The following is a 16,073-nucleotide window of genomic DNA, read 5'->3' as shown; positions in this document are numbered from 1 at the left end:
CGTGCCTTAGCCAAATAAGGGATACTGGGAGCTAAATTTCAGCAACACCCAGGCCAAGGTTTCCTTACCCTGCTTTAAAATATCATCTAGCAAACATTAGAAAATGAATTTTCAATCTCTTACACCAGAGTTCCCCAACCTTTCTGGCTTTGTGGACTGGGGGGGGAGGGGGGAAGGAATGGCTCCACATGAGAGACCAGGAAGAGTGCATGCGCAGCTCCATTTGTGCAAGCGGCCTGCACACAGGCCTGCCACTTACACAAATGGAACGTGTGTGCATGCGCTCACCCGCTGCCTGCACCGCTTCCACAGCCTGGTTCTAAATGCTCACGGCCCAGTACTGGGCCACAGCCTGGGGGTTGCAAAAATATCACTTTAACAGGCCTCCATTTAAAATGGACTTCAGGTGCAACAGACAAAATTGGGGACTAGATTTCATCTTCCTGTAATGCAGAGGTAGGCAATTAATTATCCCAAGGGGGCCACATGAGAACCTGGGACTGTTGCGGAGGGCTGCTCCTGCCACTGCGGCCCCTGCCCTTTGCCCCCTCCCCCCAATCATTCAGCAACCAGAAAATGTACTCTATGCCCAGGGGTCAGCAACCTGAAACAGTGAAAGAGCCACTCGGAACCGGTTCCTTCACAAAAGGAAAAACTGGGAGCCACAAAAAATATGTGCGCATATGCGTACATGCGCAGAACAGGGTTTGACTGAAGAGTGGAGCCAAGGCGAGATATGCACCTGCCCTGCATATTTGAATTGATTGGTTGAACTTTTTTAGTCCCACTTTTTTTTTTTTTTGGACTGCACATGGCAGAGGACCGGGAGCCGCAGGAGACGGCTGAAAGAGCCGCATGTGGCTCCAGAGCCGCGGGTTGCAGACCTGTGTTATAGCCCTTCCTGGCCTGAAAGCACTGCTTAAGAAAACCCCAAACATTTAAGCTTCTCTTCCCTTAAACAAGGCAAGCTGTATCAAAGATGAATGCAATCTGATCTGCAGGTCTCCTACTTTAGTTAATAAAAAGCACAAGTCTTGCCTTTGAGACAGGCTACCCTAACTTAACTCTGAGCATACACCATCATCAGCTCTGTCCTGGTGCTCCAGCCTTGGATCTTGGGAAGAAGAGGAGGTAGAGTATTTACCGGTTTCTCCATATCCTACGACCTGCTTACACATGGACATGCTGCTGCTTCTGACGGATAGTTTAAATCCAGATAGTCCTTGACTTACCACCACAAATGAGCCCAGCATTTCTGTTGCTAAGCAAGGCAGTTCTTAAGTGAACTGCACCCCATTTTATGATCTTTTTTGCCACGCTTATTAAGCGAATCATGTGGTCCTCAAGAGAATCCAGCCTCCCCCATTGACTTTGCTTGTCAGAAGCTGTCTAGGATGATGATCACATGACTTTGGGACAGTGAAACTGTCATAAATATATATGCCAGATGCCAAGCATTTTAAGTGTGAAAACCGTTCATATGTCACTTTTTTTCAGTGCCATGGTAACTTCAAACGGTCACTATACAAATGGTTGTAAGTCGAGGACTACCCGTATTAGATTCCTACCTCCTCAATTATCCCATTTGTAGCCTGTCATGCTAGGCACAGAAAGGCAGGCATTGGGTTACCACCTGAGTAATGTAATCAGGTGGATTTGGCCCAGGGATGTCCAACCATCCATCTGACTGAGGAGCAGAGACTGTTTGCAAATGATTTTAATTCTCCTCTGCAGCCCTCCTACGTTCCTCTCCACCTGCCTGAGCAGATTTGGGTGAGCTGTTGAAGGAGAAGAGGAAAGAGATGGGTGCCGTACAACCAAAGGTGCAGCTCGGTATTCATTCACCTTCGCACCACTATAAAACAAAAAACTCCTCCTACTTTTTATGCACTGGAAATTCTTCCAGAACTGCATCTTATATATAAATACTACAAAAAAACCAATGCATTGTGGTTTCAGTTCTACGCACACTAAATAATACATAATATCTATTAAGTGCCACAGAATTCAATTCTAATACGTGTAAAGTAATTCAGAATGGCGCATTTAATTGTCCCACAGAGCGAATCACCTGGGGACAAGTGTCCCTCAGTGAAGCGCTTGGGAAAAGGGCAAGGAGAGGAGCCCTGGCAGACCATTGCCGGGGAGGAGCGCTGACAGAGGGCTAGTCAAAGATGTGGGGGGCGGGGCACCATGGAGAATTGGGCACAGCAATGTGGCTGCTGCCGATTGTCCTAGATCTCTATAAGAAGACAAAAACTATACTTGAGAGGTTTTTGATTCAGCAGAGATCTGCTAACATTCTTCAGTGATATATGCTCTTTCATAGACGACATATTATGAGGCTACATTACCTGAAACTTGTCTTACAGCTGGGCATAGGCAGCTTACTGGCTAGATATGGTCCACTAGTCCTATTGTCGTTCCTCCCCCTGCCCAAACTGCAACCAAAATTGGTCAGCATAATGCCCTTTCCTCCCCTCTTCTACGCTTTCTTCTTCTTTTGTTTAATATGAATTAGGCTAGAAAACAGGCTCCTGTAAGGGTATGTGGGAATGATTTTGAGGGACGAGGCAAAGAGATACAACCAAGGGAATGGTCAGAGTCCACTCAGGAATATTGCAGGGCAGGAAGCTCGGAAGAGAGCCCGTTTCTTGGGCTGTAAAGAAGATAGGGGAGAAATGTAATTTCAGAGTTGCAAAATTCTGTTAACGCAGCTTTGCAATAAATAAGCTCATTGCGTCATCTTTCCTATCTTGAAAGGCTGACACCAATCTTGCAAGTCCGAAATTAAATCTCTCGCCCATCTCCTTTACAGCTGAAGAAACTAGGGGAGGTTTCTTCTCAGCTCTCTTGCCCAGCCCACATCTGAATATTCCCTTTGTTATGTCTCTTTGCCCTGTCTCCCAAGGTCATTCCCACGTGCTATTACAGCGCCCAATATACCTGTATCTCTATTACTCCCTAAAATAAAGGAGCCGATATTGCTGCATGATCACAGCGTCTCTCACCCCCTACTGCTCTTCGGGGTCAAAGAGTGAGGACACAGTTAAATAACTGCCCCTATCATGCAGTAATGTGAAAAACAACTATTACATAATCTTGCACTTGTAGGACTAGTGCATTAACATAGAACTGTGAGACATAAAAAAGCAAAGACACAAAACGGTCACATGCTCTTTTTTAGATGGCTTTCTAATACTTCCTTCTCTGCCTCAGATGCCATAGTATTTGTGTTGGAACAGCCCCCACTCACCCTTTGGAGTTTATGCCTGATGACTAGAAGTGTGCAAGAACTTTCCAAATGCTTGGGAGGACAAGCATCATAACTTTTTAACATAAGTCATATCACTTTCTTTCAGGTTTCCAAACCAGACATCGCTATTTTAATGAGTCAGCTCCTTAAAGCAGCCAGCTCTTCTGAATCTCTTTAAAGCATGTATAGATCTCTTCAATGCTGGATTTCCAATGGCTAATGGAAATTACAGGTAATCTTCGAGGTATGACACATCATTTAGTGACCATTCGAAGTTACAACAGACCTCCTAAAAGCCACGTACGACAAGAATTTTAGAAAAGTTATCCAATCATTTGCACATACAGGGAGTGCAGAATTATTAGGCAAATGAGTATTTTGACCACATCATCCTCTTTATGCATGTTGTCTTACTCCAAGCTGTATAGGCTCGAAAGCCTACTACCAATTAAGCATATTAGGTGATGTGCATCTCTGTAATGAGAAGGGGTGTGGTCTAATGACATCAACACCCTGTATCAGGTGTGCATAATTATTAGGCAACTTCCTTTCCTTTGGCAAAATGGGTCAAAAGAAGGACTTGACAGGCTCAGAAAAGTCAAAAATAGTGAGATATCTTGCAGAGGGATGCAGCACTCTTAAAATTGCAAAGCTTCTGAAGCGTGATCATCGAACAATCAAGCGTTTCATTCAAAATAGTCAACAGGGTCGCAAGAAGCGTGTGGAGAAACCAAGGCGCAAAATAACTGCCCATGAACTGAGAAAAGTCAAGCGTGCAGCTGCCAAGATGCCACTTGCCACCAGTTTGGCCATATTTCAGAGCTGCAACATCACTGGAGTGCCCAAAAGCACAAGGTGTGCAATACTCAGAGACATGGCCAAGGTAAGAAAGGCTGAAAGACGACCACCACTGAACAAGACACACAAGCTGAAACGTCAAGACTGGGCCAAGAAATATCTCAAGACTGATTTTTCTAAGGTTTTATGGACTGATGAAATGAGAGTGAGTCTTGATGGGCCAGATGGATGGGCCCGTGGCTGGATTGGTAAAGGGCAGAGAGCTCCAGTCCGACTCAGACGCCAGCAAGGTGGAGGTGGAGTACTGGTTTGGGCTGGTATCATCAAAGATGAGCTTGTGGGGCCTTTTTGGGTTGAGGATGGAGTCAAGCTCAACTCCCAGTCCTACTGCCAGTTTCTGGAAGACACCTTCTTCAAGCAGTGGTACAGGAAGAAGTCTGCATCCTTCAAGAAAAACATGATTTTCATGCAGGACAATGCTCCATCACACGCGTCCAAGTACTCCACAGCGTGGCTGGCAAGAAAGGGTATAAAAGAAGGAAATCTAATGACATGGCCTCCTTGTTCACCTGATCTGAACCCCATTGAGAACCTGTGGTCCATCATCAAATGTGAGATTTACAAGGAGGGAAAACAGTACACCTCTCTGAACAGTGTCTGGGAGGCTGTGGTTGCTGCTGCACGCAATGTTGATGGTGAACAGATCAAAACACTGACAGAATCCATGGATGGCAGGCTTTTGAGTGTCCTTGCAAAGAAAGGTGGCTATATTGGTCACTGATTTGTTTTTGTTATGTTTTTGAATGTCAGAAATGTATATTTGTGAATGTTGAGATGTTATATTGGTTTCACTGGTAAAAATAAATAATTGAAATGGGTATATATTTGTTTTTTGTTAAGTTGCCTAATAATTATGCACAGTAATAGTCACCTGCACACACAGATATCCCCCTAAAATAGCTATAACTAAAAACAAACTAAAAACTACTTCCAAAAATATTCAGCTTTGATATTAATGAGTTTTTTGGGTTCATTGAGAACATGGTTGTTGTTCAATAATAAAATTAATCCTCAAAAATACAACTTGCCTAATAATTCTGCACTCCCTGTACGAATGACCGGATGGCTTCATAACTTTGCAGAGACGCTGCAGCACGCCCACCTATCTCTTCCTTCCCCCCATCTTTGCTCTGCCTGGTCCCCAAAGGCATGGGCCTGCTTTGCCCCCCTGTTCCACCCCTCACAATGCCTTACTTACTCTCCGGAGATCTGCAGAATTCAGTATTGTGGGCCGTTCTTACCGGGCCACCCTCCCTCTGCATTGCCCCTTTAACACTTAACCCTTCGTTGTCTGTTCTCCCTATTGCTGCAACAGGTTTTTGTTTTTTTCCCCTTGTAAACTTTTTCTTGAGGAAATGTGGAAACTGCAAAGCACAAACTGTGGCTCATTATCCTGTTTTGAGTTAAAGAGGCCATGCAGAAAGGCAGAAGGAGCGGGAAATGCTGCTTTGCCGAGGTCAGTTTGCAAATGGCTGCTCCATGTGGCCCAGTAAGAATGGCCCACAAGACTGAGTTCTGCAGATCTCTGGAAGGTAAGCAAGACATTGTGAGGGGTGGAGATGGCTGTGGGGACTCCAAGGAAAGGAAGCTACGGGGATATATCAGGGGGCAGGAGAGGCCCAAGGCAAACATTCCTGAGGCACCCCATGCATATTTAACGACCCCTGCATTCACCCCTACATTTGTTTAATGTCTTCATTGGGGTGATCCAGGATGAGGGCTCTTTCACTTAACGAGTTTCAATTAATGTCCTCCCACCTTACGACCGAAATGAGCAGGCTCCATTACTGTCATAAGTCAAGGATTACCTATATTGTAGCTTTGGAAGAAAGATAAATGGTCACTTGTCCTTGGGCCGCGTAAGCTCCTTCTTCTATGAAAGTGTTTATTTATTTACTTATATGCTGCTCCAATCAATACTGATTCTGAACAGCTTTTTTATTTTGTAAACAGGTTAAAATATAGAAAAAATATAATTATAATTAAATATAATACAAAGTTTAGTGCCAGAGATAAATAACTATTTCAATTAGCTCCCTTGGAATTACAAGAGAGAACAGCTTCTAATGTTCCTACTTCTAAGGAACATGATACACCTAAAACAATTTATTAATCAAGATGTTTGCCTTGAATGAAGTTTTTAAATATTTTTTTCAAATATTTAAAAACTGCAGCATCTGGGTCAGGGGTAGGCATCCTCGGCTCTTTTATGACTCATGGACTTCAACTCCCAGAATTCCTGAGCCAGCAGGAGTTGAAGTCCCTGAGTCATAAAAGAGCCGAGGTTGCCTACCCCTGGTCTGGGTGGACAATAAACTCAATTCCTACATAGGAACAGAAGTCCTCTGTAAGGACTGAAAATACAAAACCCTGCTTTTAAGCCCCTCCTACAGCATTTGGGAATAGTCTTGTTTGGAGAAACATGGAGAAAGGAAGCATCAGTTGAGTTTCAGGTTAGTATGTACATTTGATGTTTTTTCCTACAAAAAAGTAGGAGATAAAAGTGCATTCCAGAATCTAAATTCACCCCTGCAGTACCTGGAAATTCTTATCACATTAAAAATATGTTTTGCAAGAATTTCGTAACTTTGTGCCACATCCAATTATTACTGGCAGAGAAGAATCCTTCTTATAAAGCTGCATAGCAAGATGTACATTCCAATAAGTTCTTGGGAAGAATTCATCTCAGATGGCAGAGTATCTGTATCCCCAGGGTGTGATTATCTCAATAAATAATACTCTAATTAGGAGATTATCTACCCTTAATACCAGGCTGGGATGCAATCCAGAGATTATAGTACTTCTGTCTATGAAGCAAATGGGAGGGAACCAGCCTCATCCTTTGCAAAACCTACTAACTGGCATATAAAACAAAACACTCAATACGTCGTGTCAGTTTGCATGAATATAGTAGAAAACTGTTCTAGCATATCAAAGAGGCTGTTGGAGATTTGGAGGCTCACACTTTCGCTGTTCAGGGATGAGAAGCCTTCCCTCTGCAGGAATTCGTGCCATTGTTTACAAAAATTTGGAACCAGCTGTAAGATACACAGAAGACAATAAATATTGTTAGTGTATGCAAAGATACATTTCATTAAAAAAGATGTTTAGGGATGAGACTGACTCTCTAGTCTAGGAGAATTGCAAAAAGAAAATTGAAATGGTTTCACTGACAATGGTGCCCGGAGGCTTCAACTGGTGCAAAATGCGGCTGCACGGGTGCTTATGGGAGTATCTCGATACTCCCATGTTACACCACTCCTGCGCAAGCTGAATTGGCTTCTGGTTGCCCTCCGGGTGTGATTCAAAGTGCTGATAATCACCTTTAAAGCCCTACATGGCTTAGGCCCGGGGTACTTGCGAGACCACCTGCTGCCAATGTCAACCTCCCATCGTCCAGTCCGCTCCCACAGAGTCGGCCTCAGGGTGCCGTCGGCCAGGCAATGCCGGCTGGCGACCCCCAGGGGGAGAGCCTTCTCTGTGGGTGCACCGACTCTCTGGAACAAACTGCCCCCGGAGCTGCAGATGGCCCCTGACCTTCGGTCCTTCCGCCATGACCTAAAGACCTGGTTATTCCAACAAGCGGGCCTGGACTGATCATAGTTTTTAAATTTGGTTTTTTATTGGTTTAAATTGTTCTTATTTCTTATATTATTTAATCCTCTTTTAATTTTTGTATTTATATCTTTTAACTTTTTATTGTTGTGAGCCGCCCTGAGTCCTCAGGGAGAAGGGCGGCATATAAATTTAATAAACCTTAACCTTAACCTTGCTTAGAAAAGGAGAGTTCAGAAAAACAAAAACAAAAGAGAGGTCAGTTTTCCCAACTAGCTTCAGATTAACTTTAGATATTCTGGGACTAAGGAGAAAGCGTAGTGAGTCAAAGAATGCAAGAAAACAGCTTAGATGCTCAAGAATGAATGAACACATAAATACAGTTGAATAATCTCTCCTTCCACGACGGACAAATACAGAAATGAGCGATGCACAACTGAACAAAAAACGTTCATCAGCAAGAACAGGGAAGGTATCCTTACGTGGACTGTATCTCCCACTCACTCCAGCAGCAAAATCTAAATGTTCTTATCTAGTCCTATAAGGCAGCAGGAAATAAGAAAGAGACTGAGGACCACAGACATGCTCTGCACATGCCAATCTATTGATGAAGTTGCTCGAGGTGGCTTATTGCTATGAAGGGACAGCAATATCCACACAGTAGCAACGCCTTCCAGCAATGGGCTAAACAAGTTTGCATCCAACTAGTGATTGAGATCTTGCAGAGGGTGGAAACTTGTGAAAAGGGAATAAAGAGATTAAGAGACTAGCCTTATTTTCCTAAGCAGAATCAGGTGGCTTTTGGGACACCCAGGTTGTCATTGGTACTGCTGTACCAACAAAGAATACAATGGAGGGAAGATTTCAAGGGGCTATCTATTCACAAAGACTTTGCCCCTGTGGATCCAAGGAGGAATTTTTTTTTACCCATGTCCTCATAGGGTACCCTTTCTGTGATGCCCCAAGAGACACTCTAATTACCCTAACCATTTCCAAATACAAGGACCACACAAATCAATTTTATGTTTATTATCGTTTAAAGGATGCTAACCCTACACTCACCGATAGGGTGGTAAAATATTTTCACCATGTTCTACAACTGTGCAAAAATTCTAATTAGATATGCTATTTATTGCCCTATTATTATTTTTTCTCTTCCCCAATAACTAATTGCTGCATTAAACTATTTCTATTTTTATTGTACTCTTTTATTGTAAAGGCTAGTCAAAGACTGTAATAAAGATAAACCTGTGTGAAATATTTAGAGAGATATGAAACATTTAGAGAGAGCTTAATGAATATTTCCTTGTTAAATAAAGCTGCCTCTGATCATTATAAGCCCTTTTTTTTTCAAGAGAAGAATCTGGTGTGTACTGAATGGAAGGTTCAAAAGGATGGCACACCCGGATTTTTAGGGGGAAAAAAACAGGAATAGGAAGGAGACAGTGAGATTGGATGTATAAACCTGAAAATACAGACGACCTGATATTTTAATATGTTAGGTTATGGATTTATTTCTATTTGACATCTGAGGAACTGAAATCATAGGGCAAGATTCCCCTTCTTTACCTGGTATACCTTCTGCCCCTGGAGCAATCTTGCAAATCCAACTGGAAGGTAATTGTGCCATAATCTATAGTCTGTAAGGCTTGATGTTCAAATCCAGACATGCAGCTGTAGCAAGCTCAATCTGAATGAAGCTGGACTTTCTGGCTGAAGAAATCTGGGAGGGGATTGCATTTGAAATCTTGCACCCTCCATAGCAGCTTTTGGAGACACAGTCTCAAATGCTGCACAGTTTTAGTTCTTAGGGCTCATCCACAAAACCACTTGGCTACGCTTTCCTTCCATCCAGGAATCAGGAGGAAATCATGCTGAGGTGGCAACAGACTGAAGTCCATTACTGTGATCCCTTTGAAGACAGAAATCACCTTGGACAATCTTCAGTAAATTTCCTGACACCGATATCCTTACCTTCACCAAGATCAGTCTGGACTCCTTGGGTTTGGCAGCGGTAAACCGCTGTCCAAAGCACAGATAAATGGTATAATCAGGGGACGAGCGTCTCTGACCATCACGGAACTCGGTCAGTTCTATTAGAGAGAAAAGTCCAGGATTCATAGCTATTTAAGCCAACATATGAATTCATAAATAGAAGAACAGAGTAAATAAATACAATAAAATCTAAGCTTATTTTGTGCCAGTAAGAAGAAACATTATGGGGAATCTTCTGACCTCTCTCTCAAAATGCCACCATAAAATCTCTTGGTCCAATCGCCAGCATCACAGGTGCTCTTAGCCTCACTCCTCGAGCAATGGGTGCTCGTGCACACAGGAGTCTGTTCTTCCCACAAAACCATTCCCTTTCCCCCCCTCCCAGCTGCCAAGCCGGAAAGGTTGGGGAACTCTGCCTTAGAGGAATAATAATAATAATAATAATAATAATAATAATAATAATAATAATAATAATAATAATAATAATAATAATAATAATAGGAAGGGACCTTGGAGGTCATCTAGTCCAACCCCCTGCTCAGGCAGGAAACCCTATACCATTTCAGACAAATGGCTGTTAAAAACGTCCAGTGTTGGAGCATTCACCACTTATGGAGGCAGGTTGTTCTACTGGTTAATTGTTCTGTCAGGAAGTTTCTCCTTAGTTCTAGGTTGCTTCTGTCCTTGATTAGTTTCCATCCACTGCTTCTTGTCCTGCCTTTAGGTGCTTTGGAGAATAGCTTGATTCCCTCTTCATTGTGGCAACCTCCTGAGATATTGGAACACTGCTACCATGTCACCCCTCTTCAATAAATTAGACATACCCAATTCCAGAAACCATTCCTTATATATTTTAGCCTCCAGTCCCCTAATCATCTTTGTTGCTCTTCTTTGTACTCTTTCTAGAGTCTCAACATCTTTTTTACATCGTGGTGATCAAAACTAGATGCAGTATTCCAAGTGTGGCCTTATCAAGGCATTGTAAAGTGGTATTAACACTTCATGTGATCTTGATTTTATCCCTCTGTTAATGCAGCCTAGCAATGTATTGGCTGTTTTGGCAGCTGCAGCACACTGCTGGCTCATAGTTAAGTGATTGTCCACCAGGACTCCAAGATCCCTCTCACAGTTACTACTATTGAGCAAGGTACCACCTATCGTATACCTGTGCATTTGGTTTTTCTTGCCTAAATGTAGAACCTTACTTTTTTCACCATTGACTTTCATTTTTTAGATAGCACCCAGTGTTCAGGTCTGTCCAGATCCTCCTCTATCTTAAGCCTACCTTCTGGAGTGTTGGCTATTCCTGCCAGCTTGGTGTCTGCAAATTTGATGAGTTCCCCATGTATCCCCTCGTCCAAATCATTGATGAAGATGTTGAAAAGCACTGGGCCTAGAAAAGAGCCCAGGGGCCCCCACTACACACTTCCCTCCATGTAGATGCAGTTCCATTGAGGATCACACACTGGGTACGGCCGGTCAGCCAGCTACGAATCCATCTGGTGGTGATTCTGTCTTACCCACATTTTTCTATCTTATCAAGTAATAGATTGTGATCTACTTTATCAAATGCCTTACTGAAGTCCAAGTAAATTTATATCCACAGGATTCGTCAGGTCCATTAATTTTGTCACTTGGTCAAAGAATCCAATATGGCTAATCCCCTAGTTCCCTTCTCTACTTTTTGGGTGACAAAGTTGTCTGCTAGGTTTGTCAGGAATCTGTATGGTCTTCCACTTGGTGCAGAGTTTGTCTCCCAGTTGATGTCAGGGTAATTAAAAGTCCCCCATTACTATTGTGATGTGCTTCCTACATACCTTAGTTAGCTGTCTAGCAAAAAGTTCATTTACTTCCTCTATTTGGTTGCGTGGCCTATAGTATACACCTATGGCAATGTCATTTTCCCCCACTTTTATATTGACCCAAAGGCATTCAAGACAGTTTTCATCATTGTTGTGCTCGTAGAGATGTAGTTATTTCTTATAGAGAGAGAGCAACTCCACCTCCTCTTTTATTTGATCTCTTTCTTTTGAATAATTTAAATCTCTCTAGCTGTGTGTACCATTTGTGGGTTTCATCCCACCAAGTTTCCATATCATATCTGCCCTCATTTACCTGAATTTCTAATTTACCGTTTATTGTTCATACTCTGTGCATTGGTGTATAGACATTTGAATCCTTTATGACTGGCCCTGTGTTTACTTTCTACATAACCTGTGTGGTGCTTGAGTTCCCATACTTTCTTACCACCTGTTTGATTAGTGCACATTGTGTGGCACTCACTATTAAAAGCTTAATTTTGCTTGACAGCAAGATTGATATTCTTGTCCACACACACATCTGTGTTACATGCACTGATAAACCTATAATTTTTAGATTGCTGGGGACAGGGATGTTCTGTATCAATTAACTCAGAATTAAGTCTTATAAGACAACTGTTTTTAAGGACATAAAACAGTGATAGCAAAGCTGTAACAATATTAAACAGAAGATGGCTGGGAAAGATTTTACAATTAGTCCTCAATTTACTGATAGTGACTTATATTTCTGTCACTAAGCAATGCATTTATTGAGTCGCACCTGATTTTGCATTCTGTTTTGTTGCAATCACTAGGCAAATCTAGCTTCCCCCTTTGACTTGGAAGCCCCCAGGGAAGGTCACCAATAGCCAATCATGTGGCCCCAGGATGCTGCAATAGTTGTAAATATAGATCAGTTGCCAAGCGCTCAAATTTTGATCATGTGATTGTGGGGAGGCCGCAACAGCCATAAATCCAAGGACCAGTTAAAAGATCATTTTTTCAGTGTCACTGAAACTTCAAACAGTCATTAAACAAATGGTTGTAAGATGAGGACTGCCTGTAATTACTTCAATACAGATGTCACACAGCCCCTGATCTGAACACTCAAGACTGCACACAGCTCTTTGCCTCATTTCTAGATCCTCACCTTGAATGAACTGTTCGTAGTTGAAGATTTCAGTTTCAACATTCCTTGGCAGTAAGTTACGAGGAGGGTCCTGAGACGGATTGTCCAGCTCCTTGGAGAATGCATGGAAGACCTGACAGGTGCCAAGTCGTTTGGCCCAGATCCTCCAGTTTTTCTGATATAATAATAAATTTGCAGTGTTTAATGCCATCAAGATATGTTGAACTCGCTTCTGATCCGTCAGCACTTCTGGATTTGGAAACTTTATGACTTGTGCATTGTGTGGTAGGTGGAAGTTCTTCTGGTTGTAGGTGAAGACGCAGCTGTTTACGTCTGCTTTGCACTGCAGCTTGTTATGGTAGTAGATAGAGACTTCTATGGTAAATGGAGCAGTTTCTGCAAGAGACGAGAATACGCAGTGTGGTGAAAGCAGACTCAGTATCTTTTTGCCTGCCAAGTCTTGCATTTTAAACAAGCATTAGCAGAAAACAAAGAAGACAGTAAAAGGAGTTTACTGTCTGGGAAGTAACTGGGAAGGAACCTACTTCCTACTTTCTGATTAAAAGGTATAATTTTTTTGGCTAGCTGTTACTGCTCAGGTATTTTTATTAGTTGCCTTCATGAGCTCACAGAAAATTATTTCACTGACCTAGAGGGTCCTGAGAAGGTACATTATTGACGGCTGGCTCATCTGTCGGGAAGGCAGCTGAAGATACAAATACACTCTCTTCCATTGGAGCTTCCTGGTTTGCTATAAGTGGACAGCTATTCCTCATTTCATTATTCCTCATTCCATTATCCTGAGGCTCCTCATTCAGATAAATGTTAGCGACAAAACAGCTAGTATTGCAGACAGATTCTTCTAAGATGGAAGGGAAAGAACAATTAGTCTCAAATCAAAAGTCACGAGTATTATATTTTACCCACTGAGCCACCTTTACGTGGGTCTACTTCTTGTTCCATGAACACAAAACCTTTATTTTACTGGGGGAATGCCAAAGGGAGGCATGTCAAGATCAGAGAGAGTTTGGGGGAAAGGAAGGTAAGCAATGGAGGCACTGGGTGGAAGTTAAAAGTCCTCAATGGCAACATGGGTTAGATACCTCTAGCAGCTGATGCAAGGACTGTGTATTGTTCATTTTTATCCAGAACAATGTTGGCTGATAAACCTAAGATGGACTGTGCAAGTGACTCTAATTAGAATTTGGGCGAGACTAGAAGACTGTTTGAAGTACACTGGTACAATAAAGAGATCCACAGTGGTCAATAGGTAATAGGATCCAGTGGCTAGGGTAGAGGAAATACACAAGTTAGAAACACATATATGTTAGGAATATAGGATATTGTATTTGCTTACTTAGAATGGTTTTGGAAACAAATGCAGATATAGAGGGAAAAGTATTGTTTGGTAATTTTATATCTGACTGTATTAAGCTATCAAGTCAAAAGGTGGGGAAAATGCCTGCTAAGAATAGAAAGAAGTTGTGAAGCTGGTGAAAAGTGAGACTTGTAAATCCTTATAAGGCTTGGTTTAGCCCAGGGGTAGACAACGTTGGCTCTTCTATGACTCATGGACTTCAATTCCCAGAATTCCTGAGCATAGCTGGCTCAGGAATTCTGGGAGTTGACGTCCATGAGTCATAAAAGAGCCAAGATTGCCTACCCCTGGTTTAGCCAAACCACTTATTTCTGTCTTAATGAACAAAATAAGAGAAAAATCAGGAAAATTGTATGATTTTGCTCTAGTTTAGCCCTATCACTTCTTGAACTTATTTCTTATGTGCCTCTGCCCTTTGTTTGTTTGTATTTGTCCTAGAAGGATAAGTTTCCTCTCCAAGTATGAAGTGTTTAATTGGGAGTCAGGAGACAACGAAGTAAGCTCTCACTGTCTGCTGGACAAGCAATTAGCCTAGATTTTTTTTTATTCCTCTCCTACCTTTCATAAGCTTGCAAAGTCTGGGCAAATGGAATTAGAAAGAGGGAAGTATCTTTTGATAGTGTCAATAGGAACCTAAGCCACTACAGTGATTCAATTTAAGGAAAGTTTTGGCCTCCATTTGGGCTGAATTCATCTAGGTATGCTGCAGAATACTTTACTCACCCAATTGATTAAATTGATGAGTACCAGGAAAGTTTTGTTGAGCATGTGACGCTGGAAAAGCAACGGTTGACTGGGAAATCTCATTTGTTGGGTTTGCAGGTAGCCACTGGGGTCCTTCCTGGTAATAGTTAATTGCCACAGGTTCAACCACTACTCCATTCCCTGTAGGTAAGCAGTCATTTTGGGTGACCTGAGAGGCTTCAGAGGAACTTCTTTGCTCATATAAAACAGCATTCCCTGGTGTATTTAGAAAAAAACAAAACAAGGTAACCAGCAGAAAGAATCTACAGCCTTTATTACAGATAGGAAAAACAGACAATAAAAAGAGCTTTGTAGATAGCCCATCTTAATATATGTTCTCCAGCCACTGGTCTTCTCCACAAGACTCTGTTTCTTTTGGATAAAACCTAGCATAAAGGCTACTGCTAAGTTTGTAAAGCCGCCCTGAGTCTTCGGAGAAGGGCGGGATATAAATGGAATTAAAATAAATAAAAAAATAAAATAAAATAAATTACATGCTTAATTTAATGGAGCCAAAGAGACAGCCCAAAACTCAAAGAGTTTAAGCGATTGGCCCAAGAAACATTTCAGTGAGTGATCAAACAGGAATTATTAAAGAACATGGGAGTGTTTACTGCACAGGAAAAATAGTGCTCGATATGATACAAGTCTTCAATATCTGAAGATTAATATCTGGAAGAGGCAGGACTTATTTTCTGTTGCTCCAGAACTAACGTTAGAAGAAACATGGTTCAAGCTAGACATCAGGAGGAATTTCCTAACTGAACTGTCAGCCATTAGAATATGTTGCTACACGACTGGATGAATTCTCCTGCATTACAGGTCTTCATCCAGAGGTTGGATGAAGGCTGGACTTCCGGGAAGATGGCCAACTGGATGACATGCCCAGGGAGAGATCTCTGAAGGATTTCTCCCAGGGGAGTAGCTCTTCAACCTTTTAACTGAAGGGACTTGGCACTCCTTCAGTTTCTAAGACCCACCCAGTCAGGGGGGGTCGAAGAATCTTCCCTCGGAACCCTCCAAAACAGCTGTAAGCTGGCAGATGGCTTCTGGAGTTCATCCAAAGCAATCTGCATGTCAAAAGCTGGGGGGGGGGCTGCAATCTGTTTGGGGTTGAAGAAGCCCATGCTTGAAATCCACATTTCAAATGGTCAGCAAGTTGTGCCTTTCCCTTCTTAATCACCTTCAAAGACTATTATTCTTTTCAAGCCAAGTTAAAAAGAAGCTCTTTTTAGTTACAGCCTTGTGCCTTTTTGAAGACTCATGCATTGTTTGCAGCTTAGTCGGCTGTTTTGTAACTTCCTGTGTGGCCGAGAGATGTTGGCTGTGTGCCCATTAATAATAATTATTATTATTAGT

General features: G+C 42.2%; 1 protein-coding gene across 3 annotated transcripts in view; it reads right to left on the bottom strand.

The window, feature by feature from the left end:
* The window catches only part of IRF7 (interferon regulatory factor 7), a 36,019-nt gene that overhangs the window by 3,240 nt on the left and 16,706 nt on the right, over positions 1 to 16,073 (bottom strand). For 2 of the 3 annotated variants that reach the window (XM_083350652.1, XM_083350654.1), the window contains exons 8-12: positions 14,694 to 14,930; positions 13,242 to 13,454; positions 12,614 to 12,988; positions 9,644 to 9,762; positions 5,369 to 7,152 (exon numbers count right to left, since the gene is read on the bottom strand). In XM_083350652.1, coding sequence (XP_083206778.1) covers positions 6,994 to 7,152; positions 9,644 to 9,762; positions 12,614 to 12,988; positions 13,242 to 13,454; positions 14,694 to 14,930 — 1,103 coding nt within the window. In that variant the 3' untranslated portion in view covers positions 5,369 to 6,993. Of the gene's footprint in view, positions 1 to 5,368; positions 7,153 to 9,643; positions 9,763 to 12,613; positions 12,989 to 13,241; positions 13,455 to 14,693; positions 14,931 to 16,073 lie in introns of those variants that run through there. The other variant, XM_083350653.1, reaches the window with a different exon arrangement.

Source organism: Vipera ursinii (assembly GCF_947247035.1).
Source record: "Vipera ursinii genome assembly, chromosome: 1".
NCBI classification, from domain to species: domain Eukaryota; kingdom Metazoa; phylum Chordata; class Lepidosauria; order Squamata; family Viperidae; genus Vipera; species Vipera ursinii.
The sequence above is the reverse complement of the archived record's forward strand: the minus strand, read 5'-3'. Positions and strand labels throughout refer to the sequence as shown.